Source organism: Coregonus lavaretus (genome assembly GCF_964263955.1).
Source record: "Coregonus lavaretus genome assembly, chromosome: 1".
NCBI lineage: Eukaryota > Metazoa > Chordata > Actinopteri > Salmoniformes > Salmonidae > Coregonus > Coregonus lavaretus.
Genome location: NC_139988.1, coordinates 75,507,310 through 75,534,111, shown reverse-complemented (window position 1 = coordinate 75,534,111; position 26,802 = coordinate 75,507,310). Strand labels below are relative to the sequence as shown.

At 47.8% G+C, this 26,802-nt stretch overlaps 1 protein-coding gene across 2 annotated transcripts in view; it reads right to left on the bottom strand.

Moving 5' to 3' along the window:
• LOC311130651 (proline-rich protein 12-like) overlaps nt 1-26,802 on the bottom strand; it is a 46,017-nt gene that overhangs the window by 17,706 nt on the left and 1,509 nt on the right. Inside the window, exons 2-8 of one of the 2 annotated variants that reach the window (XM_084163444.1) lie at nt 17,614-17,768; nt 8,774-8,938; nt 3,980-8,436; nt 3,374-3,604; nt 2,454-3,153; nt 1,524-1,619; nt 14-486 (exon numbers count right to left, since the gene is read on the bottom strand). In XM_084163444.1, coding sequence (XP_084019570.1) covers nt 14-486; nt 1,524-1,619; nt 2,454-3,153; nt 3,374-3,604; nt 3,980-8,436; nt 8,774-8,938; nt 17,614-17,768 — 6,277 coding nt within the window. The remainder of the gene's footprint in view (nt 1-13; nt 487-1,523; nt 1,620-2,453; nt 3,154-3,373; nt 3,605-3,979; nt 8,437-8,773; nt 8,939-17,613; nt 17,769-26,802) is intronic. The other variant, XM_084163445.1, reaches the window with a different exon arrangement.

Below are 26,802 nucleotides of genomic sequence, written 5' to 3'. Positions count from 1 at the left end.
TACACACAAATACCTTCATAGTTGCGATGTCTTCCACACGCACCACAAACTCGTCCCGCTCTCGGAAAATGCCTTCACCTCCGCTCTCACTCTCGTCCTCCTCGCTCTCTCCAGCGATGGCGGCATCTTCCTGCTTCTGGGCCACGTGCAGCGAGGTGACCTGAGAGGCAGGGGCGTCTTCCGGGGACCCACGGGGCTCCGGTGAGTACTTGGGGAACTCTGAGGCCGGGGATGACGGAGGAGGCGGGGAGAAGAGAGGGAGGGTGGCGGGAGCAGGATGAAGAGGGGAGGGATTGAAAGGAGGGAGGGGGCTCGGAGGTTGGGACTTCTGCTGTTGTTGTGCTGCTTCTTGTGGGGGCAGGGGTGATGAAGGGAGAGAGAGGGGAGGTAAGGGGGAAGGCGGGGGAGAGGGAGAGAAGGATTGAGCGGGGGAGGCGGAGGGTGGTGGGGGGGCGACTGGTGCCACTGGGGATTCTGGGAGGGAAGCTGGAATAAGGAGAGAAGTGCTAATGTATTTTTCTTCAAGAATCAATAGGTATATAACGTCATTTAAATTACCCAAAACAGCTGTAAAGATCACAGTGTGGGCCTTTAAGATCATTCAGTTCAAACTTTTAGAACTATCATCATAACAATGGGACTATCGTTCCTTTTAATCAGTTCTTTACTATGTGTGCAATAGGAAATCAATTCAAGGGCAGAATTTTACAGCAACAGCACAGCTACAGGCTAAAATAATTATTTGTCATGAGCTAACTCGTAAAAATCAATTCTAAGAAAAATGGGACATGAGCTGAAACAACAAGAATATGAAGAAAAGTATTGTAAGAAATGAGAAGGGGAAAGGTTTTTCCTGGTTCCAAAAATATATATATTACCTACACTAAACAAAAACATAAATGTAACATGTAAAGTGTGCCCAAATCTGTTTACATCCCTGTTAGTGAGCATTTCTCCTTTGCCAAGATAATTGATTCAGCTGACAGGTGTGGCATATCAAGAAGCTGATTAAACAGCATGATCATTACACAGGTGCACCTTGTGCTGGGGACAATAAAAGGCCACTCTAAAATGTGCAGTTTTGTCACACAACTCAATGCCACAGATGTCTCAAGTTTTGAGGGAGCGTGCAATTGGCATGCTGACTGCAGGAATATCCACCAGAGCTGTTGCCAGAGTATTTTGGCAGTACGTCCAATCGGCATCACAACTGCAGACCACGTGTATGGCGTCGTGTGTGCGAACAGTTTGCTGATGTCAACGTTGTGAACAGAGTGCCCATGGTGGCGGTGGGGTTATGGTATGGGCAGACATAAGCTATGGACAACGAACACAATTGCATTTTATCAATGGCAATTTGAATGCACAGAGATACCGTGATGAGATCCTGAGGCCCATTGTTGTGCCATTCATCCGCCGCCATCACCTCATGCATGATAATGCACGGCCCCATGTCACATGGATCTGTACACAATTCCTGGAAGCAGAACATTTCCCAGTTCTTCCATAACCTGCATACTCACCAGACATGTCACCCATTGAGCATGTTTGAGATGCTCTGGATCGACGTGTACGACAGCGTTTTCCAGTTCCCGCCAATATCCAGCAACTTCGCACAGCTACTGAAGATTAGTGGGACAACATTCCACAAGCCACAATCAACAGCCTGATTAACTCTATGCGAAGGAGATGTGTCGCGCTGCATGAGGCAAATTGTGGTCACACTAGATACTGACTGGTTTTCTGATCCACGCCCCTACTTTTCTTAACGTATCTGTGACCAACAGATGCATATTTGTATTCTCAGTCATGTGAAATCCATAGATTAGGGCCTAATTAATGTATTTTGATTGACTGATTTCCTTATATGAATTGTAACTCAGTATAATCTTTGAAATTGTTGCATGTTGCGTTTATTTTGTTCAATATATACAGTGCATTCAGAAAGTATTCAGACCCCTTTACTTTTTCCTCATTCTGTTACGTTACAGCCTTATTCTAAAATGGATTAAATTATTATTTTTCCCTCATCAATCTACACACAATACCCCATAATGACAAAGCGAAAACAGGTTTTGAAATGTTATGTAAATGTGATATTTCCGGGGGGTTTTTTTTATACATTTGCAAACATTTCTAAAAACATGTTTTTGCTTTGTCATTATGGGGTATTGTGGGTAGATTGCTGAGGGGAAAAAACTATTTAATCCATTTTAGAATAAGGCTGTAGCGTAACAATATGTGAAACAAGTCAAGGGGCTCTGAATACTTTCCGAATGCACTGTATACACAGTATATTATCAGCCAATAAAAATGTATGCGATCAGTACCAGACGATAATCTATTTCATAGATAACAAAATATTTTTTTCTCCTTTTGCCATACCGGTATTGGCAATAATGGACAACAAAATATCATCAATATGATCTGTATCGGCACGGTATTTCCCTTACCTTCTAATTTGGGTGCACCAAGTGTCTCAAACTCTGGCGCCTCCTCTTCCATATCCTTCACTTCACTCTCATCATCACCCCCTCCTCCCATCTTCCTCTCATCCTCATCATCATTCTCCTCCATCTCCCGGTCCTCTCGCTGTAGTACAGCCGGCTTGGCCGCCTGGGGCTGGGTGTGAGGGGTGTGTGAGGGGGTCTGGGGGCTGAGGGTGGGGGGCTGCAGGGTGGTCGATGTGATCTGGGCCTGCCTGGGTTGGGGTTGGTGTTGGGACTGGGGTGGGGGAGGAGGAGGGGGCGGCTGGAAGGCCAGCTGCGGTGTGTCATAGAGTGCTGAGATGGCTGAGGAAATGCTCTTCTGCAGGTCCTGGTTCTTGCCCACTGAATCCTCCTCGTCCGAGGAGAACGAGGGCAGCGTCTCCAGGTTCCTCTTCAGCTCATCGTCCAGGGTGCGCTTGCAGGGGCTGGGGCAGCCAACCAGGGCCAGGCCGCCATTGCCTTCACCCTCCCCGAATGGAGGCGGTGGTGGAGGGGGTGCTGGGGACAAGGGACAGAGCCCTCCACATTTGAGAGGTGAGGCGTCACCATTTCCTGATTCCATTCCCAGGGGCATTTCCAAGCCCGGAGGTCTCTTTCCCGACTTGAGGAAGTCCATGAAGGAAGCCATGAAGCCCGCCTTGGATTCCGAATCCTTCTCATCCCCCTGAGAGAGAGAGATAGAGATAGAGTCAGAGACAGCGAGGGAGCGGGTCGGGGGTCGGGAATAAAGAGAGAAAAAATAGGTTCAGGTTCATGAGAGGGGAAATACTGGTTTCCCTTCTTCATTTTACCAACTGAGAAGGGTAACATTTTGTCACATACAACACACAGGATTAAAACTTTAAACTGATTGAGTGGCCAAACAGAGTCTAAACGTCCTTTACCCTTTCATCCATCCCCTCTCCGTCCACTCCGTCACTCAACATCTGGCTCTTCTGCTTGCTCTTGTTCTGGGTCCGGTTGGAGTCTGCCCCTCCGCACGGGGGTCCGGGACTCAGGCCAAGGGAGGGAGCTGAGCCCACCGAGCCGTCCGACAGAGCAGGGTCCGTGCCGGACAGAGAGTCTATCCTCAGCAGGTTGTCAGAAGAGGACATGGAGCCGATGGGCAGTTTGATCTACGACAGGAAAAAAAGGGGAAAAGTTTAGTTAAACGCCAATAGAGTACAGTACAGTAAACTTTGCTATTCCCGCAACCTTAAAGGAACATTACACTCCAAAATGAAAAGCTGTCAGATGTCATGATGTAGTCTGATGTCAGATGTCATCAAGTAGTCTGATGTCATGATGTGTTCGCATCCCATGTCATCGGTTGTGTAGATCCAAATATATGGGAAGTGGTTTCATCTTGACATTAGACTACTTTAGAGATCTGAAACAGTTTGACAAACTTTGATTTGAAAGTGTAATGTCCCTTTAAGTATAGGCCTTCTATGACATCTATATTTCCCCCTGGGGATTAATAAAGTTCAAATCAAATCATCCACACTCACCTTGAGAGGTGGTATGGGCTCCTGATGCTGTGGCGGTGGAGCCTGGTGGTGGAGTTGATTCTGTTGTTGCTGATGAAGGTGGTGTTGCTGCATCTGCTCCTTCCCAGTCATCTCCATAAACATGTCATTTCTCCTCACCCGGCATCCACCACCACGGCCCCTGACCAGTTTACCCTCCATTCCTCCTCCATTCCCCCCTCCTACTCCGGTTCCTCCTCCCATCTCACCGGTCAACATTCCGCGGGGCATGTGCTGCTCGGGCTGCGGGCGAATGCGAGGCCTACCCCTGGGCCTGGGAGGCCCCTCTCTCTTTTGCTTGGTGGGCTTGCGGCCCCTCTTCTTGAGCCCGTCCTGCGACATGAGCTGGGGAGGGGGGCCGAGGGAGGGGTAACCTGTCGAGTGGTAGAAGTTAAGATCTCCCATGAGGGGGCTGAGCGTGCCTCCTCCTCCGGCCCCACCTCCTGTCTTACGGCAACTGGAGACCAGGTCGGGGAGGAGGTCAGGGAGCCGGCGGCTGTTCAGGCGGATGTCCGCCGGCTGGTTGTCCTTGTCCTCGTCATCCTCGAACTCGTACTCCTGCGCGTAGCTCTTCTTGGGCAGCGTGTTGGGGTCCCGGCGCTCCTTGAGCAGATGGAATGAGCTCGACTTGAGGAGCTTCTTGGGGCGCGACGAGCAGAAGATGGGTGAAGTGAGGCCTCCAGGACCGGCACCAGTACCGCCAGCGCCCCCGCCTGGACTCGAGGACAATTTCCCCGGGCCGGTGACGCCCATGCCCATCCCGGGGCCCTGCAACTGGATCAGGCCCAGCTGCTCCGTATTGACGGTGGAGGGCAGCTCGTTGGTCTTGAGGGAGTCCAGGTCCATGGTGCTGTTGCCCGACTCGGAGAGCCCGTGGCAGTACTGCCCGTAGCCCTGGTCACCGCCGTGGTGGCCCAGCATGTCGTAGCTGGCTCCTCCGCTTCCCCCTCCACTTCCTCCTCCTGAATTAGCCTTCATGGCCTCCTCATGGCCTCCTCCTGGTCCCTCTTGGTTCATCTCCTCCTGCACTGGGCCTACGCCTCCTCCGGCGCAGCTCGACTTGGAGTAGTCGTCCGAGCAGAACATGTCCTCCATGCCGGGGAAGAAGGAGCGGTCCTCGTCTTGCAGGAGTGAGTCCGGGAAGCAGATGGAAGTGAGCGGGACGAAGCGATTCTGGCTCTGGCCACCGCTTTTCTCCACCGGGTCAAACGGGTGCTGCTCGGAGCGCTGTTGCTGGTCCAATTGGACCTGCTGGCCCGGGGTAAGCTGGGAAGGGTGGGACTGGGACTTCTGTTGCTGTGAGTGGGTGGAAGCTGAGGGAGGGGGCAAGTGGTGGGACAGGGGGTGAGCATGGCCTTGGGAGTGGGGGTGGTGCCCTGAGTGACTTTGCTGGTGGTGGGAGTTGGGGTGTAGCTGTTGTTGATGGTGTTGGGGAAGGTGGTGCACGTGCGAGGGGGCGGATAAGCCCATGTCGGGCTCAGAGAGTAACGAGTGGACCTCCGAGGATGAGTGTTGAGGGTGGTGGGACGAGAGCCTCTGCTGCTCTTGCTGCATGCGGCGCTCTCCGCTCCCTCCGCCTCTTCCTCCTCCTCCACCACGTCCTCCTCTCCTCTCCTCCACCCCCCCTCCATCTGTACTGGAGCACTCCAGCATGTCCAGGGAGGACACCACTGAGCTCTGCTGTTGTTGCTTGGACTGGCTCTGGTCCTGCTGAGGAGGTCCGTGGCTGTAGTGAGCAGCCACCGCTGCGGCCTCCAAAGCCTGGGACTGGAGTTGTAGCTGAAGCTGGGAGGACTGCTGGGTCTGAGTCTGGTGTTTATCCTGGCCCATTCGCCCTCCGGCTCCATCCATCATAGCTTGTTGTTGGCTCACCGAATGCTGCTGCTGCTGATGGGGCTCCATCTTGTTGCGGGTGGTGTGGGACAGCACAGACTGGAGCAGGTGGGGCGTTTGGCGGGACTGGTGTGTGGGGGAATCCATGAGGGAGGCTGAGGCTTGAGACTGAGAGTGCTGCTGCTGGACCTCGGGGGTCTTGCGTGGGTACACCAGCTCAGAGCGCTCTTGTGGCTTCTTCTGCGGGTCCAGGTGAGCGAGGGACTGAAGGTGGGTGTGGGATGCGGTGTGCTGTTGCTGTGGGTGGGAGGAGTGTTGGGGGCCCAGGGAGTGCTGGGAGTATGGGTCGCCCCGGCCATAGTGCACCACTGACCCCAAAGAGTGGTGGAGGTGAGGGTGGCTTTGCTCGGCACCTCCTCTCCCTCCTCCGCCAATCCTGCCACCGCCTCGTCTGTCATTCCTCTGTTGTTGTTGTTGTTGTTGCTGCTGTTTCTTGAGAGACATCTCTAGCTGTCTGTCTTGGCCCGTAACTGCCCCGCCTGATCCGGCCCCGTTGCTGGAGGTGGCGCTGTGGGTGCGGATGACGCTCTGGAGGTGGCACCTCTCCTCAGAGCTCTTTCCCAGCTCGTAGGATGACAGCCCTTTGCCGCCATCCGTGGTGGAGGAGACGGGCTGGGGAGGTGCCTGCTGTTGGGCCGTCTGTTGAGATGGTTGCTGCTGGGAGTGGTGGTGGGACACCTGGGGCGCTGGACTGGCCTGGGCTTGGAAAAGGTGCTGGATCAAGAAGTCGTCATCGTCGTCCACGTCCTCTTGAGACGTCTGAGAGCCCACACCTAGCATGCTGCTGGGGTCAGATTTGGTCTTGTTGGAGGTGGGGTGGTAGGACTGGGGCCGAGGGCCTCTGGTGTCGGGGTAGCCCTGAGGGGAGGACATGAAGGTGGGGGAAAGGACCGAGGAGATGTATTTGTTGGAGCCCGTTCCTCCCGGGGACTTGGTGGGGCAGGCAGGGGCGGGGGAGTGCAACCCTGGACGGATGATCCCAGAGTTGGCCGACGGGGAGGGGCTCGACTCAGGGATATGGTAAGACCCTCCTCCGCCACCTCCTCTCTCATTTGCCATACTGCTCGCGGCTCCTCCTCCTCCTGAGCCAGAGTTCCCACCTCCTGAGCTGCTACTACCACCGCCTCCTGAGGTTCCGCCCCCAGTCGACCCACCCGACCGTAAAAGGGCGGGGGAGTGGCCTGGGCCGTAACTTAGTGATGGACTTCCCTCTCCGCCCAGAGAGGAGGGGAGGGACCCGTAAGCAGAGTCAGCCCCGTATACCACATCCGCCGAGTACGACTGGCTTTGCCCTTCCAGGCTCCCGTAGCCTTTTCTTCCCCCGGCTGAGCTCAGGTCTTGGGCCTGAGGGGAGCTGAAGCCGCCATAGGACTGGGGGAGGTGGGAGAGAGGGGGCTGACTGGGCGAGTATGACTGGGTCTGCGGTTGCGGCGGAGTTTGGCCTGTGAAGGCGGTGGCGGGGGTTTTCACCAAGGCCACGGGTGAGCCGTAGTTCGAGAGCCTGTGTTTGGGTAAGGGCTGCTGGGCAGACGTGGATGAGGTAGGAGGGGGCTGCTGCTGCTGGGGAGCTGGGGGAGCGCTCTGGGGGGGAGGCTGCTGTCTAGAGGGTGCCGAGCTGGAGCTGGAGGGGGGGATGGAGTTGGAGGGGTGGGCTCCCGAGGCAGAGGAGGAAGAGGAGGTCGAAGAAGTGGAGGACGCAGAAGGGGGAGTGTGAGGGGTGCGGGAGGAGGACACCGAGCTGGCCGAGGAGTAGCCGCTGCTGGAGTTGCTCTTGGCGCCCTTCCCCGCTGCTGAAGAAGAGCTGGAGGAGGACGAGTAAGGGGGCTGGATGATGGGCCGGTACACCTGTTCTGTCCGGGAAGAGGCCTTGTGGTCCGAGGAGGGACTCTGGTCACCCAGGGGGCTGCAGGAGAGGCCGGCATGCCGGTGGTGGGCCATCTGCTGGTACCCGGCCCCGCCGCAACTGAGGTACTGCTGCAGGGAGTGGGCCGCAGAGGAGGAGAGCTGTGACTGGGAGGGCGTGGGCCGCTGGTAGTGCTTGATTACGCTGTCCTGCCGGGGCACAGCCCTCTCCTGGACCGAGTTAGACTGGGCCTGAGCTTGAGCCTGAGCTTGGGCCTGAGCTTGGGCCTGAGCCTGGGCCGAGGAGAACACTGAGGCGTTGTACAACTGGGAGGACTGGTCCTGCAGCTGGGAGGACAGCAGGTTGAACTGGTGGGACTGGAGGTGGAGCGCCGACGAAGCCTGGGCAGAGGCGGCGGCGCCTGTAGGGTCCTGGGCACCCCGGTAGGCTGCGGCGGCGCCCTGAGAGGACAGGAGGCGGTCGAAGCCCAGGCTGGACTGGGAGGGACCCTTGATGTGCAGCAGAGGGTCGTGGGGGGAGAGGAGTCCGTTGGAGGTGGGGCTGAACGTGGGAGTGTCCTGGAGGGTGGGGAAGGAGCGGCTGGAGAAGGAGGCCGGGTGCTGATAGGCCGAGAGGGCAGAGGAAGAGGGGAAGGAGCCCGAGCCGGAGATGAAGAGCTCAGCAGGGGCAGGGGTGTGCATCGCTGTCAGAGTCAGATGAAGAGATAAGAGGACGATTATTCAACACCTGTCAACTGAAAAAACTGACAAGCATGACTAAATAAATTGTACCCCCACCCCCCTCCCGTAAAATGTAAAAAGGGAAGACAATCCAATATCCAAATGACACCAACATAACCTCAACGCAAATCACTGACACTGAAAGTAATGACCATTCAGAATAAGGCGAGGCAATACAATGGCGACATGAGAGAGAAATAACAATTCGACGCTGTGAGGCGTTGGAAATGTCATATTGACTTTTGCGACCCCGTTTTGAATGTCAACACATTTACAACACAGGTCTGGTCACATGCCCACCTGTCTGCCAGGACGGCGTGCGGAACTGGGAAAGCAGGGAGGAGGCGGAGGGTGGAGGCTGGGGACCCCGCTGGGACTCAAGAGCGGAGATCAGATTCATGACCGAGGCGTCTGGGCCAGAGGGGCTGGCGTGGTGCAGACCTGTGTCAAATAGTCCAGAGAGACCTGATGAGACAACAAATACAACCATAAGTAAACCGTGACGACCATGTCCTTATTTGACAGATTATGCAAACTCAACAGGGCCCACTTTCTGAAAAGCATCTTAAGGCTAAGTTCATCATTAGAACCGTCATAGGAGCATAGTTAAATCACAGAGCTGTTTCCCAAAACCATTGTTACTAAAGTTGCAATTGAAAAAGCTTGTTATTTACCGACTGCCTCAGACCACCCATCGTTTAGATGCTTCTTTGCCGCCCTTCCGCGTCACTTTATACAAAGAAGATATCCGCTAAACATGGCATCAAGATGTTTTTTCTGTCTTTCTGTCACCGCCGATAACTTCAGCATGAAGTTGAAGGATAAAAACATGCTTCAAATAAAAACCGAGATGACTGCATTAAAATATAAATACAGTAGGCATACAGACTACATTGGCCTTAAAATCATTAAAATCACTTTCATGTTCAAACTTCATGTTCCATTTAGCTAATTGTAGGCTACGGTCTGTAATTTTTGCCTCAATATACAGTGCATTCGGAAAGTACTCAGACCCCTTCACTTCTTCCACATTTTGTTACGTTACAGCCTCATTCTAAAATAGATTTTTCTTGCAATTTAAAAAAAAAATTTTTTAACAGAAATATCACATTTCCAAGTATTCAGACCCTTTACTCAGTACTTTGTTGAAGCACCTTTGGCAACGATTACATTCTCAAGGCTTCTTGGGTATGTAGCGCAAGCTTGGCACACGTGTATTTGGGGAGTTTCTCCCATTATTCTCTGCAGATCCTCTCAAGATCTGTCAGGTTGGATGGGTAGCATCGCTGCACAGCTATTTTCAGTTCTTTCCAGAGATGTTCGATCGGGTTCAAGTCTGGGCTCTGGCTGAGCCACTCAAGGACATTCAGAGACTTGTCCCGAAGCCACTCCTGCGTTGTCTTGGCTGTATGCTTAGGATCGTTGTCCTGTTGTAAGGTGACCCTTCGCCCCAGTCTGAGGTCCTGAGCGCTCTGGAGCAGGTTTTCATCAAGGATCTCTCTGTACTTTGCTCCATTAATCTTTCCCTCGGTCCTGACTAGTCTCCCAGTCCCTGTCGCTGAAAAACATCCCCACCACCATGCTTCACCGTGAGGATGGTGCCAGGTTTCCTCCAGACGTGACGCTTGCATTCAGGCCAAAGAGTTCAATCTTGGTTTCATCAGACCAGAGAATCTTGTTTCTCATGGTCTGAGAGTCCTTTAGGTGCCTTTTGGTAAACTCCAAGTGGGCTGTCATGTGCATTTTACTGAGGAGTGGCTTCTGTCTGGCCACTCTACCAAAGGCCTGATTTGTGAGTGCTGTAGAGATGGTTGTCCTTCTGGAAGGTTTTCCCATCTCCACAGAGGAACTCTGGAGCTCTGTCAGAGTGACCATCGGGTTCTTGGTCACCTTCCTGACCAAGGCCCTTCTCCCCCGATTGCTCAGTTTGGCCGGGCGGCCAGCTCTAGGAAGAGTCTTGGTGGTTCCAAACTTCTTCCATTTAAGAATGATGGAGGCCACTGTGTTCTTGGGGACCTTCAACGCTGCAGAAATGTTTTGGTACCGTTCCCCAGATCTGTGCCTCAACACAATCCTGTCTCGGAGCTCTACGGACAAGTCCTTCGATCTCATGGCTTGGTTTTTGCTCTGTGAACTGTGGGACCTTATATAGACAGGTGTGTGCCTTTCCAAATCATGTCCAATTAATTGAATTTACCAAAAAGGTGGACTCCAATCAAGTTGTAGAAACATCTCAAGGATGATCCATGGAAACAGGATGCACCTGAGCTTAATTTCGAGTGTCATAGCAAAGGATCTGAATACGTTAAAAATTTTTTATAAATTAGCAAAAATTTCTACAAACCTGTTCTCATTTTGTCATTATGGGGTATTGTGCTTAGATTGATGAGGATTTTTTTAATTCATTTTAGTATAAATCTGTAAAGTAACAACATATGGAAAAAGTGAAGGGGTCTGAATATTTTCAGAATGCACTGTATTTGATGTTGAACATCATGTGCGCAATGACGTGTCAAATGTGGGAATAAGTGCATTATTATAACAGAATAAGCTGCCCCAATATTTGCAGCCATAGGTGGTAATCTCTCTCTAGGAGCTGATATGTCATTATTGTGATGTAATTATAATGTTAAAGCCCACATGCAGTATTTTTTATTAGATGTTTTACATCATCCCTATATGACTAATCAATCACTGATTGTGCTTATTTATTGAATATAACTCCAAAATTTATATTTTTTAGCATTTATTTCCCTGAACCTCCTTGGGTCACTGGGAAGATCTCAATTGCATACCTCTCTCCTAGTCTCCTTCTCAAAACCCATTAGATGAGAAAGACAGAGGTCCCTCCCCTCCTACCTCCAATGGGTTTTGAGAAGGAGACGAGGAGAGAGGACGCGAGGAGTATGCAATTGAGATCTTCCCACTGAAATACTCAGTCTGACTGTGGGTGTGCGGATGGATACAAATGTGAATATATTTACATATACAGCCTTGATTGCCTAATATAATATCATAGATCCCACCCCCTCACCCCTTTAAAAAAAAAAAAAAAAAAAGGGGCACATGCTATTCAACTTGTCAGTTGGAGCCGAGTTGGACCCTGAAAGCGACAAACTTCCACAGGTGTGTAGGCTACTTTGTTTTGTCATGAAAATACATAATGCATCTTAATTTGCTATATCATTGTTGTACTGTTTTCAATAAGTCACCAGAAGATGCAGACAGGTCCCAGAACAGCCTGTTTGCATGGTGGACCATCCTGGGCTATACCGTCTGCCGTCTATTCATTGCAGAACATCATGATTATTTACATGACAGACTATAGGCCTCTGCGTCTGAGTCCAAACACAGTAGCGTAAGTGAAACTTACTGTCTTAGGCCTTTGAGATGCAGCGGCCCATGGTATAATCTTCAGTATAATCACAAAGTCTATTTCATCATTTAGCAAAATATACTGATAACTTATTATTTATTTTAAATATGAGTAAACACTCTTGAATTACACATTCTGGAATGTTTTCTGTTGTTGAAAATAAAGAAACAAGTCTGCAACGAAAGGTTGTTTTATTCTTCAAATTCTCATCAGTTATTTACATAACATAATAAACTGTTTGTAAACAAGGTTATAATGAAAGTCAAAATCATGGCATGTAAATATCTTTCCAAGTTATTGTTTTACATGTGCTCAAGCTCTGGAGGGTGTTCCTGTGAGAGGAAAACTGATCATGGTGAAAGTAAGAGGGTGTTAGCTAAACACAATCAAATGGAAGGTATAGTGCAGCAACAGAGTAATCATCGATGGTATGAAGTTTTTAAAAAACTAGTCATTTTTATATATATATATATATATATATTTTATTTTTTACATTGTCAGCACCAGCTTTCTCCAACACTGACATACTATACACAACTACAGAACTAGAATCTCATCCCCTGACAGGAAAGGTGGAAGAGTTGCAGTATTGCACACACAACTACACTTAGCTTCTCATTCAGAACCTTTGCTATGAGACTCGAAATTGAGCTCAGGTGCATCCTGTTTCCATTGATCATCCTTGAGATGTTTCTACAACTTGATTGGAGTCCACCTGTGGTAAATACAATTGATTGGATATGATTTGGAAAGGCACACACCTGTCTATATAAAATGTCCCACAGTTGACAGTGCATGTCAGAGCAAAAACCAAGCCATGAGGTCGAAGGAATTGTCCGGAGAGGTCCGAGACAGGATTGGGTCGAGGCACAGATCTGTGGAAGGTTCCCAAAAAATTTCTGTAGAATTTAAGGTCCCCAAGAACACAGTGGCCTCCATCATTCTTAAAATGGATGAAGTTTGGCCTGGTCGCCCGGCCAAACTAAGCATTCGGGGGAGAAGGGCCTTGGTCAGGGAGGTGACCAATAACCCAATGGTCACTCTGACAGAATTCCAGAGTTCCTCTGTGGAGATGGGAAAACCTTCCAGAAGGACAACCATCTCTGCAACACTCCACCAATCAGGCCTTTATGGTAGTGGCCAGACGGAAGCCTCCTCAGTAAAAGGCACATGAAAGCCGGCTTGGAGCTTGCCAAAAGGCACCTAAAGGACTCTCAGACCATGAGAAACAAGATTCTCTGGTCTGATGAAACCAAGATCGAACACTTTGGCCTGAATGCCAAGTGTCACGTCTGGAGGAAACCTGGCACCATCCCTATGGTGAAGCATGGTGGCAGCAGCATCATGCTGTGGGGATGTTTTTTATCGGCAGGGACTAGAAGACTAGTCAGGATCGAGGGAAAGCTTAACGGAGCAAAGTACAGAGAGATCCTTGATGAAAACCTGCTCCAGAGCGCTCAGGAACTCAGACTGGGTCGAAGGGTCACCTTCCAACAGGACAACGACCCTAAGCACACAGCCAACACAATGCAGGAGTGGCTTCGGGACAAGTCTCTGAATGTCCTTGAGTGGCTCAGCCAGAGCCCGGACTTGAATCCGATCGAACATCTCTGCTGAGACCTCAAAACAGTTGTGCAGCGACGCTCCCCATCCAACCTGACAGAGCTTGAAAGGACCTGCAGTGAAGAATGGGAGAAACCCCCCAAATACAGGTGTGCCAAGCTTGTAGCGTCATACCCAAGAAGACTCAAGGCTGTAATCGCTGCCAAAGGTGCTTCAACAAAGTACTGAGTAAAGGGTCTGAATACTTACGTAAATGTGATAGTTTATTTTTTATACATTTGCAAAAAGTTTAAAAAAAATGTTTTGCTTTGTCATTATGGGGTATTGTGTGTAGATTGATGAGGAAAAAACGATTTAATCAATTTTAGAACAAGGCTGTAACGTAACAAAATGTGGAAAAAGTAAAGGGGTACTGAATACTTTCTGTACTCCTCGTCTGACCATGTGTTCTCGCATACCCCGAGAGCATCTGGTCAGAGGGGTGGTGGCACAGGAATCCTCATCTCTCCCAAGTGGACATTCTCAATTTTTCCCCTAACCCACCTGTCTATCTCCTCATTTGAATTCCATGCTGTCACAGTCACTAGCCCATTTAAGCTTAATATCCTTGTCATCTATCGCCCTCCAGGTTCCCTTGGAGAGTTCATCAATGAGCTTGACGCCTTGATAAGTTCCTTTCCTGAGGATGGCTCACCCCTCACAGTTTTGGGGGATTTCAACCTCCCTATGTCCACATTTGACTCATTTCTCTCTGCCTCCTTCTTTCCACTCCTCTCCTCTTTTGACCTCACCCTCTCACCGTCTCCCCCTACTCACAAGGCAGGCAATACGCTTGACCTCATCTTTACTAGATGCTGCTCTTCTACCAATCTCACTGCAACTCCCCTCCATGTCTCCGACCACTACTTTGTTTCCTTTTCTCTCTCGCTCTCCTCCAACACTACTCACTCTGCCCCTCCACAGATGGTAATGCGCCGCCGCAACCTTCGCTCTCTCTCTCCCACTACTCTCTCCTCTTCCATCCTATCATCTCTTCCCTCTGCTCAATCCTTCTCCCTCCAATCTCCTGATTCTGCCTCCTCAACCCTCCTCTCCTCCCTTTCTGCATCCTTTGACTCTCTGTGTCCCCTATCCTCCCGGCCGGCTCGGTCCTCCCCTCCAGCTCTGTGGCTTGATGACTCATTGCGAGCTCACAGAACAGAGCTCCGGGCAGCGGAGCGGAAATGGAAGAAAACTAAACTCCCTGCCGACCTGGCATCTTTTCACTCCTTCCTCTCTACATTTTCTTCATCTGTTTCTGCTGCTAAGGCCACTTTCTACCACTCTAAATTCCAAGCATCTGCCTCTAACCCTAGGAAGCTCTTTGCCACATTTTCCTCCCTCCTGAATCCCCCCCCCCCCCTAAAATCTTGTGACTTGTGACGGCAGGACGCCCAACAACCTGCCCGCTTGACCCTATCCCCTCCTCTCTTCTCCAGACCATCTCCGGTGACCTTCTCCCTTACCTCACCTCGCTGATCAACTCATCCTTGACCGCTGGCTATGTCCCTTCCGTCTTCAAGAGAGCGAGAGTTGCTCCCCTTCTCAAAAAACCAACACTCGATCCCACTGATGTCAACAACTACAGACCAGTATCCCTTCTTTCTTTTCTTTCCAAAACTATTGAGCGTGCCGTCTTTAGCCAACTCTCTTGCCATCTCTCTCAGAATGACCTTCTTGATCCAAACCAGTCAGGTTTCAGGACTGGTCATTCAACTGAGACTGCTCTTCTCTGTGTCACGGAGGCTCTCCGCACTGCTAAAGCTAACTCTCTCTCCTCTGCTCTTGTCCTTCTAGACCTGTCTGCTGCCTTTGATACTGTGAACCATCAGATCCTCCTCTCCACCCTCTCCGAGCTGGGCATCTCCGGCGCGGCTCACTCCTGGATTGCGTCCTACCTGACCGGTCGCTCCTACCAAGTGGCGTGGCGAGAAGCTGTCTCCGCACCACGTGCTCTCACCACTGGTGTCCCCCAGGGCTCAGTTCTAGGCCCTCTCCTTTTCTCCCTATACACCAAGTCACTTGGCTCTGTCATATCCTCACATGGCCTCTCCTATCATTGCTACGCTGACGATACACAACTAATCTTCTCCTTTCCCCCTTCTGATAACCAGGTGGCGAATCGCATCTCTGCATGTCTGGCAGACATATCAGTATGGATGACGGATCACCACCTCAAGCTGAACTCTGGCAAGACGGAGCTGCTCTTCCTCCCGGGGAAGGACTGCCCGTTCCATGATCTCGCCATCACGGTTGACAACTCCGTTGTGTCCTCCTCCCAGAGTGCGAAGAGCCTTGGCGTGACCCTGGACAACACCCTGTCGTTCTCCGCTAACATCAAGGCGGTGACCCGCTCCTGCAGGTTCATGCTCTACAACATTCGGAGAGTACGACCCTGCCTTACACAGGAAGCGGCACAGGTCCTAATCCAGGCACTTGTCATCTCCCGTCTGGATTACTGCAACTCGCTGTTGGCTGGCCTCCCTGCCTGTGCCATTAAACCCCTACAACTCATCCAGAATGCCGCAGCCCGTCTGGTGTTCAACCTTCCCAAGTTCTCTCACGTCACCCCCCTCCTCCGCACACTCCACTGGCTTCCAGTTGAAGCTCGCATCCGTTACAAGACCATGGTGCTTGCCTATGGAGCAGTGAGGGGAACGGCACCTCTGTACCTTCGGGCTCTGATCAGTCCCTACACCCAAACGAGGGCATTGCGTTCATCCACCTCTGGCCTGCTGGCTCCCCTTCCTCTGCGGAAGCATAGTTCCCGCTCAGCCCAGTCAAAACTGTTCGCTGCTCTGGCACCCCAATGGTGGAACAAGCTCCCTCACGACGCCAGGACAGCGGAGTCACTCACCACCTTCCGGAGACATTTGAAACCCCACCTCTTTAAGGAATACCTGGGATAGGATAAAGTAATCCCCCCCCCCCCCCCAAAAAAAAAAATTGTAAAGTGGTTATCCCACTGGCTATAGGGTGAATGCACCAATTTGTGAGTCGCTCTGGATAAGAGCGTCTGCTAAATGACGTAAATGTGCCCTTGAGCAAGGCACTTAACCCTAATTGCTCCTGTAAGTCGCTCTGGATAAGAGCGTCTGCTAAATGACTAAAATGTAAATGTAAATGAATGCATAGCCTGAAATGCGAAGTGTGTTCATATGCCCATGGATTGAACTTCTCTGGCCAAATCAGACGAAGTGATTATTCAGATGGAAGACAGTGCAAAGAAACATTTGCTGCCTTGCAGCCAGCTACTGCACAATTTATCATCTTGCTTTTGCTCATTGCTTTAAAGTAGGAATTATCTCTGCACGCTGACAACATTGAGGAATGGAATGTCAATATGACCGGGCGGGGCCAGAAGCAGTGTAGGAGGATATGCAAATAACAGATGAATTGGTCTATTAGAATCAGATCGCCGTGTGATGTTATGCGGCGGCCCAAAAACTCCATCCCACCTGAACAGACGGAAAATCCAAGCCTTTTTTGCAAACAGCTCTTAGACAAAAATGGTACTATCATAATTTTCATAATTTCAGTGTTATTTCAACCTCAGTGTGGAAATATCATTTTTTGAAAACTGGAAAATCACATTAACTGCACTCCCACTTTAAGGTAAGAGTTGAATGGAGAAAGCTGATCCGAGAGCAGCGCTGCCTTGTTTCGATCCCATCAGTATCGACACATGCTCCAACAACGCACTTAGCGAAAGTTCTCTCTGCGTGGTGTTTTGGGAAATGCATGTTACATCTTCAGCCGTCGTAGGAACGACGCATCGTTAAAAACAATTGGAAGCCTAAGTTCCATCGCTATCAGGAACCGGGCACAGGGCATTAACAGAGACAGCTATACCTATGTTATAGAATTGTATAACTGGACTGAATAGGTCAAGGAGTGTCCATTACACCATAATATGATGACGTAAGCCTAACAGATGTTCTAAATAAAATGTGGCCCTATATGTTACCTGGTGAAAAAATAGTTTTTTTTCCCTCACACAAGTGTTTTCCATAGAAACTGCCTCCAATATAATGCCGTGAAATGCATTTGTCAGTGGCTGCATACCTAAGTACCAGCAGCATGGCCAGTCATATATCATTCCGAGAGCCCTATACTGTGGCAAGTGGCGACACAATAATAAGGTGTGTGATAGGTCTCTCACCCAAACTCCGTCCTGCTCCCCAAGCACCTCCTTGGCCGGAGCTGCCCGGGTGGTGATTGGTGGCATAGCCCTGCAGAGGGTGGGGAGTGCCGTAGGCTTGTCGATGGAGAAGCTCCGACTCAGGATGTGATGATCTGGAGCTTCCATAGACGAGACTGGGGAGGAGGAGAAGAGGTAGTAATTAACCATTCAAGTCCATTTTAATTTCCATAAACCTTTGTCCAAAGGGTGACCTTTGGGAGAAGCTGTGAAATTGAAACATATGCAACAAATATGTAAATACTAAGTGGATTGTTTGGTTTGAATGTCATGACCAAGTACAACACACTCTGTTCAGAAAACAACTTAGAGTGCATCTCCATCCTAAAAAAAAATGATATGGCATGAATACTGTAGGTCACCATTCTTGACATTGTAAAAATAAAAACATTTAGGCTATGGATTACACAAAATCAGTAACAAGAGAATAATTAGCATTCTCCAAAAAAGAAGATTAAAAAAAATAAAAATCTTAAAGACTATGTGATATTTTACCAACACAGTACTTTATGCCTGTAACCCCTCCTAGGATTGTTGTTGTTGTTGGTGGTGGTGTTATACATAATACCTAATTTTAGGTGTGGGTTAAACAAGCAAATTTCAAGAATTGAAGTCGTTTGATAGAATGGCGCATTTATGTTAAAACATCTAGCCTATAAGCCTATCTACACTGAACAAAAAGATAAAACTGCGTTACAGTTCATAAGGAAATCAGTCAGTTGAAATTAATTAATTAGGCCCTAATCTATAGATTTCACATGACTGGGAATACAGATATGCATCGGTTGGTCACAGATACCTTAAAAAAAAGGTAGGGGCGTGGATCATTAAACCAGTCAGTATCTGGTGTAACCACCATTTGCCTCATGCAGTGCGACACATCTCCTTCGCATAGAGTTCATCAGGCTGTTGACTGTGGCATGTGGAATGTTGACCCACTCCTCTTCAATGGCTGTGCGAAGTTGCTGGATATTGTCAGGAACACGCTGTCATACACATCGATCCAGAGCATCCCAAACATGCTCAATGGGTGACATTTCTGGTGAGTATGCAGGCCATGGAAGAACTGGGACAATTTCAGCTTCCAGGAATTGTGTACAGATCCTTGCGATGGGGCTGTGCATTATCATGCTGAAACATGAGGTGATGAATGGCACGACAATGGGCCTCAGGATTTCGTCATGGTATCCCTGTGCATTGAAATTCAAATCACATTTTATTGGTCCCATACACATATTTAGCAGATGTTATTGCGGGTGTAGCGAAATGCTTGTTCCAAGCTCCAACAGTGCAGTAATATTGAATAATACACAGAAATCTAAACGTAAAAGAATGGAAAATATTAGTACGAGCAATGTCGGAGTCCAGAGGATAAATATATACAAAGGTATGTGGACACCCCTTTAAATTAGTGGATTTTGCTATTTCAGCTACACCCTTTGCTGACATGTGTATAAAAATCGAGCACACAGCCATGCAATCTCCATGGCCTTACTGAAGAGATCAGTGACTTTCAACGTGGCACCTTCATAGGATGCCACCTTTCCAATAAGTCAGTTGGTCAAATTTCTGCCCTGCTAGAGCTGCCCAGGTCAACTGTAAATGCTGTGATTGTGAAGTGGAAACATCTAGGAGCAACAACAGCTCAGCCACGAAGTGGTAGGCACACACAAGCTCACAGAATGGGACCGCCGAGTGCTGAAGCACGTAGAAATCGTCTGTCCTTGATTGCAACACTCACTACCGAGTTCAAAACTGCTTCTGGAAGCAACGTCAACACAATAACTGTTCGCCGGGAGCTTCATGAAATGGGTTTACATGGCCGAGCAGCTGCACACAAGCCTAAGATCACCATGCGCAATGCCAAGCGTCGGCTGGAGTGGTGTAAAGCTCGCCGCCATTGGACTCAGGAGCAGTGGAAACGCATTCCCTGGAGTGATGAATCACAATTCACCATCTGGCAGTCCGACGGACGAATCTGGGTTTGGCGGATGCCAGGAGAACGCTACCTTCCCCAATGCATAGTGCCAATTGTAAAGTTTTGGTTCGTGCTAGGCCCCTTAGTTCCAGTGAAGGGAAATCTTAACGCTACAGCTTACAATTACATTCTAGACAATTCTGTGATTCCAACTTTGAGGCAAGAGTTGGAGGAAGGCCCTTTCCTGTTCCAGCATGACAATGCCACTGTGCACAAAGCGAGGTCCATACAGAAATGGTTTGTCGAGATCGGTGTGGAAGAACTTGACTGGCCTGCACAAAGCCCTGACCTCAACCCCATTGAACACCTTTGAGATTAATTGGTACGCCGACTGCGGGCCTAAATCGACCAAAATCAGTGCCCGACCTCACTAATGCTCGTGGCTGAATGGAAGCAAGTCCCCGCAGCAATGTTCCAACATCTAGTGGAAAGCCTTCCAAGAAGAGTGGAGGCTGTTATAGCAGCAAAGGGTGGGACCAACTCCACATTAATGCCCATGATTTTGGAATGAGATGTTTAAGGAGCAGGTGTCCACATACTTTTGGTCATGTAGTGTAATGAACAATTAGCTAACTGTCAATTAAATAAAAAAAGCTATTAAGTAAATGCAAACTAATAAGTCATGTGGACCTGACGGCTTCAAATCTGACATTTACAAAAAATGTGATGTCCAATTCGCTCCTATTTTCCATGCAGTTTACTATGAATCTTTTGAAAACAAATTACTTGCTCCATCAATGAACCAAACATGCATCTCATTATTGTTAAAACCAAATAAAATACCCATGTGAGTGTAGTTCCTATCGCCCCATATCCTTAATTAATGTGGATGCAAAGATTGAAGGTAAAGTTCTATCCCAATGGTTGGAAACAATTATTCAAGAGATAATATAATTGGACCAAACCGGTTTTATAAATCACCTATCCTCCTGTAATCTTAGACGGCTATTTAACACAATCTACAGTGCATTTGGAAAGTATTCAGACCTCTTGACTATTTCCACATTTTGTTACATTACAGCCTTATTCTAAAATGTGAAATATTACATTTACATAAGTATTCAGACCCTTTACTCAGTACTTTGTTGAAGCTCCTTTGGCAGTGATTACAGCCTCAAGTCATCTTGGGTATGACGCTACAAGCTTGGCACACCTGTATTTGGGGAGTTTCTCCCATTCATCTCTGCAGATCCTTAAGCTCCGTCAGGTTGGATGGTAAGTGTCGCTGCACAGCTATTGTAAGGTCTCTCCAGAGATGTTCGATCTGGTTCAAGTCCGGGCTCTGGATGGGCCACTCAAGGACATTCATAGTCTTGTCCCGAAGCCACTCCTGCGTTGTCTTGGCTGTGTGCTTAGGGTCGTTGTCCTGTCAAAAGGTTAACCTTTGCCCCAGTCTGAGGTCCTGAGCGCTCTGGAGCAGGTTTTCATCAAGTCTATATGTACTTTGTTCCATTCATCTTTCCCTCGATCCTGACTGGTCCCTGCCGCAGAAAAACATCCCCACAGCATGATGCTGCCACCACCATGATTTGCCGTAGGGATGGTGCCAGGTTTCCTCCAGACGTGACGCTTGGCATTCAGGCCAAAGAGTTCAATCTTGGTTTCATCAGACCAGAGAATCTTGTTTCTCATGGTCTGAGTCCTTTAGGTGCCTTTTGGCAAACTCCAAGCGGGTTGTCATTTGCCTTTTATTGAGGAGTGGCTTCCATTTGGCCACTCTACCATAAAGGCCTGATTGGTGGAGTGCTGCAGAGATGTTCGTCCTTCTGAAAGGTTCGCCCATCTCCACAGTGGAACTCGGGAGCTATGTCAGAGTGACCATCGGGATCTCGGTCACCTCCCTGACCAAGGCCCTTCTCCCCCGATTGCTCAGTTTGGCCGGGCGGCCACCTCTAGGAAGAGTCTTGGTGGTTCCAAACTTCTTCCATTTAAGAATGATGGAGGCCACTGTGTTCTAGGGGGGGTTCAATGCTGCAGAAATGTTTTGGTACCCTTACACAGATCTGTGCCTCGACACAATCCTATCTCGGAGCTCTATGGACAATTCCTTCGACTTCATGGCTTGGTTTTTGCTCTGATGTGCACTGCCAACTGTGGGACCTTATATAGACAGGTGTTTGCCTTTCCAAATCATGTCCAATCAAATTAATTTACCACAGGTGGACTCCAATCAAGTTATAGAGACATCTCAGTGATGATCAATGGAAACCGGATGCACCTGAGCTCAATTTCGAGTCTCACAGCAAAGGTTCTGAATACTTATGTAAATAAGGTATGTTTTTTATTTGTAATAAATTCACAAAAAAATCTAAAAACCTGTTTTCGCTTAGTCTTTATGGGGTATTGTGTGTATATTGATGAGGAAAAGTGTGGAAAAAGGGGTCTGAATACTTTCCGAATGCACTGTATAACCCTACGGATTCAAATAAAACAGAGGTTGTAATAACATGATGCCGAAAAGGCATTTGATCGTGTAGAGTGGGATTAGAATGGGGTTCTTTGCAACATTAGGAAGATTTGGATTTGGCTGCAATTTCATTTCCTGGATAAAATGATTGTATGCTTTATCATGTGCTTTATTAAGAACAAATGGCCACAAAACACAATATTTCTCGCTAAAACGTGGAACTAGACAAGGGTGTTCACTCTCCGGACTCCTATTTGCTATTGCAATAGAACCCCTGGCCATCTCAATCCGGGCCAATTAAATTATTAGTGGAGTGAAAAGAGAGGACAGAGAACAGAAAGTGTCTATATGCAGATGCCTTGCTTTTACACATTTCAGACCCGGTTGCTTCCATTCCTCTGGTGCTTAATATTTTAACAAAATTTGGGAACCTCTCAGGATACAAACTAAATTACAGCTAAAGTTAACTGTACCCAATGACAAAGACTGCTGTCTAATACTACTCTTAGTTTTCCATAAAAAAATGTTACAGATTGTTTTAAATAGTTAGGAATTATTGTTACACACTCTCCGTCAGACTTGCAGCAATTGGAAATGACTAAGAAAGACCCTGATAAAGTGGACAACCCTACCAATATCACTTATGAGTCTAATAAATTCTATCAAAATGAACGTCCTACCGAAATTCCTCGATTTTTTCCGGTGTATTCTAATTGCTATACCTAAAACTTGTTTTAGGTGCTGGACACAATGATCTCAGAGTTTATATGGTATAATAAAAAGCCACAAATCATTAAAGCCATCCTGCAAAAACCAAAAGAACTAGGAGGTTCGGGGCTCCCTCATTTTCAGAAATATTATTGGGCTGCAAACATTCGTAATATCTCTGTATGTAATATCTCATGACCCTGCCCACTCTGGCATTATAATCATAGAATCCAAATCCTGTATGGCCACATCGTTAAGAGTTATTGGATGCGCTCCCCTTCTAGCTCCATTTGCCACCTTCAGTAAGAATTACCTGGTCAGACAAACTCTCAAGATATGGAATAACCTAAGGCTGAACCTAGATAGAGATATTCTTCCCTACTCCCCTTGAAATTTGTAACCATCTATTTCCACCATCCTTTGCAGACAAAGCTTTTGATATATGGAGACAAAGTGGTGTGAAATCACTATGACCTCTATAAAGATGGCACCTTTGCATTATTTGAATATATTTCAAATACATTCAATATTCCAAATGCCCATTTCTTTAGATACTTACAAACCAGTGATTGGCCAGAAAAATTACAAGTGATTTCACACCATTTTGGATGATATGTTAAAACCAACCCAACTGCAAAAGGATGTATATCAGCAGCACTCTATGCCTACAATCATTGATATGAACTTGGGAACAGGATTTAGGAATTGAAATGTCTAATACTTGGGATAAAAATAAAATATGTACCAGGCATGTTGTTACACACTTTAAAGTGATACATAGAAGTCACTACACAAATGCCAAGCTGGACAAATTCTATTCCCAAGTTGACCCCAAATATGAACGATGCCAACATAACACTGCAACTCATGGACATAGTGTATTCAGACCCCTTCACTTTTTCCACATTGTTACGTTACAGCCTTATCTTTTCTTTTTCTTTTTCTCATCAATCTACACACTATACCCCATAATGTCTAAGCAAAAACAGGTTTAGATTTTCTTGCAAATAAAAAACATGATAAAAAAGTATTCAGACCCTCAAAATTGAGCTCAGGTGCATCCTGTTTCCATTGACCATCCTTGAGATGTTTCTACAACTTGATTGGAGTCCACCTGTGGTAAATTCAATTGTTTGGACATGAGAAGGAAAGGTCTGTATAAAGATCCCACAGTTGACAGTGCATATCAGAGCAAAAACCAAGCCATGAGGTCAAAGGAATTGTCTGTAGAGCTCCGAGATAGGATTGTGTCGAGGCACAGATCTGGGGAAGTGTACCAAAAAATTCCTGCAGCATTGAAGGTCCCCAAGAACAGTCGCTTCCATCATTCTTAAAATTGAAGAAGTTTGGAACCACCAAGACTCTTCCTAAAGCTGGCCGCCCGGCCAAACTAAGCAATCAGGGGAGAATGGCCTTGGTCAGGGAAGTGCCAAGAACCTGATGGTCACTCTGACAGAGCTCCAGAGTTCCTCTGTGGAGATGGGAGAACCTTCCAGAAGGACAACCATCTCTGCAGCACTCCACCAATCAGGCCTTTATGGTAGAATGGCCAGAAGGAAGCCACTCCTCAGTAAAAGGCACGACAGCCTGCTTGGAGTTTGCCAAAAGGCACCTAAAGGACTCTCAGACCATGAGAAACAAGATTCTCTGGTCTGATGAAGCCAAGATTGAACTCTTTGGCCTGAATGCCAACCGTCACGTCTGGAGGAAACCAGGCACCGCTCATCACCTGGCCAATACCATCCTTACGGTGAAGCATGGTGGTGGCAGCATCATGCTGTGGGGATGTTTTTCAGCGGCAGGGACTGGAAGACTAGTCAGGATCGAGGGAAAGTACAAAGAGATCCTTGATGAAAACCTGCTCCAGAGCACTCAGGACCTCAGACTGGGGTGAAGGTTCACCTTCCAACAGGACAACGGCCCAATGCACACAGCCAAGACAACGCAGGAGTGGCTTCGGGACAAGTCTCTGAATGTCCTTGAGTGTCCCAGCCAGAGCCCGGACATGAACCTGATCTAACATCTCTGGAGAGACCTTAAAATAGCTGTGCAACGACGCTCCCCATCCAACCTGACAGAGCTTGAGCGGATCTGTAGAGAAGATTGGAGAAACTCCCCAAATACAGGTGTGCCAAGCTTGTAGCGTCAAACTCGAGGCTGTAATCGCTGCCAAAGGTACTTCAACAAAGTACTGAGTAAAGGGTCTGAATACTTATGTAAATGTGATAGTTTTTTTTATTTGTAATACATTTGCAAACATTTCTAAAAACCTGTGAACAGAGGATCTCCGCATGTGTGGTTCCCACCGTGAAGCAGGAGGAGGTGGTGTGATGGTGCTTTGCTGGTGACACTGTCTGTGATTTATTTAGAATTCAAGGCACACTTAACCAGCATGGCTACCACAGCATTCTGCAGCGATATGCCATCCCATCTGGTTAGGCTTAGTGAGACTATAATTTGTTTTTCAACAGGACAATAACCCCAAACACACCTCCAGGCTGTGTAAGGGCTATTTGACCAAGGAGAGTGAGGGAGTGTTGCATCAGATGATCTGGCCTCCACAATCACCCGACCTCAACCCAACTGAGATGGTTTGGCATGAGTTGGACCGCAGAGTGAAGGTAAAGGAGCCAACAAGTGCTCAGCATATGTGGGAACCCCTTCAAGACTGTTGGAAAAGCATTCCTCATGAATGCCAAGAGTATGCAAAGCTGTCATCAAGGCAAAGGGTGGCTATTTGAAGAATCTCAAATATAAAATATATTTTGATTTGTTTAACACTTTTTTGGTTACTACATGATTCCATATGGGTTATTTCATAGTTTTGATGTCTTCACTATTATTCTACAATGTAGAAAATAGTAAAAATAAAGAAAAACCCTTGAATGAGTAGGTGTGTCCAAACTTTTGACTGGTACTGTATATGGATGATTTATAAAGTCAGGCACATTTAACAGTTAGGCTATTGATTATAGACCTAATTAAGTTGGGGTTTCCTCTCTTCTCACTTTTCTTAGACAATTAAGGCAAGGACTGTTTTCTCATCTCCTAACTCCGATGCTGCCTCCACCGCATTGTTCTCAACACCAACATGCTGGTTAACTTTGCTATTATGCACATAGCAACATGGTCTTGGAAAAGGCACCAATTCAACAGCCCATTGATGTGTTTCAGAACAGTGACCACTATCCAACGCAGGAGAAAGCGCATTAGTTATAAAATCCTATTATTTTTATTTGTGTTGCTCCATTGTTCTTTCATAATATAACCATATACCATTTCAGTAGCACATGTCTTAAACTGATGGACTGTGCCATCCCCACGGTCTCCACAATGGATCAGTCCACTCAGACAGGTGTGAATCAGACAGGTGTCTTGTACACCATGAATTTGTTATTTTTGCTATTGCTCGACTAAAGAAATCTCGGTCGACCAACAGCCTATCGACCAAACAATTGACCAGTCGACTAAATTAGGTAGCCTAGCTAGCTAGCAATCCAAATCATAGTAGATAGCTATGGATTGATAAGAGAAATTGAAATAAAGACTTAGCTAATGTATTTTGGTCTGCTAGCAAGACTGGGTGTTGACTATCATTATCATTCTTCATAGCATGAGAGTTGCCAACATTCAACCACTGGCACCTCGTGCTGGGACTCCCTAAAAGCACGCCACTTTGATACCACTACGACCAGAAATTACTTTCATAGCAGATTAGAAGAGCATTTTTGCTAACCTTAACCTAGCCTAATTTACATTTAGGTCATTTAGCAGACGCTCTTATCCAGAGCGACTTACCTGCTACAAAAAAGTAACTTCCGGTCATAGCTGTATCAAATTGGTGTGTTTTTAGGTAATCTCCCTCATGGTCAGTATGGAAAATGTATGCACTCACTGACTGTAAGTCGCTCTGGATAAGAGTGTCTGCTAAATGACTAAAATGTAAATGTAATGGTAATCACTTGCCACTCAAAAATGTTACATGGTAACAACTTTGACACTTCACAGGCTGAGGGATCTCAATTACTTTGTGAAACAAATGTATCATGCAATGTCA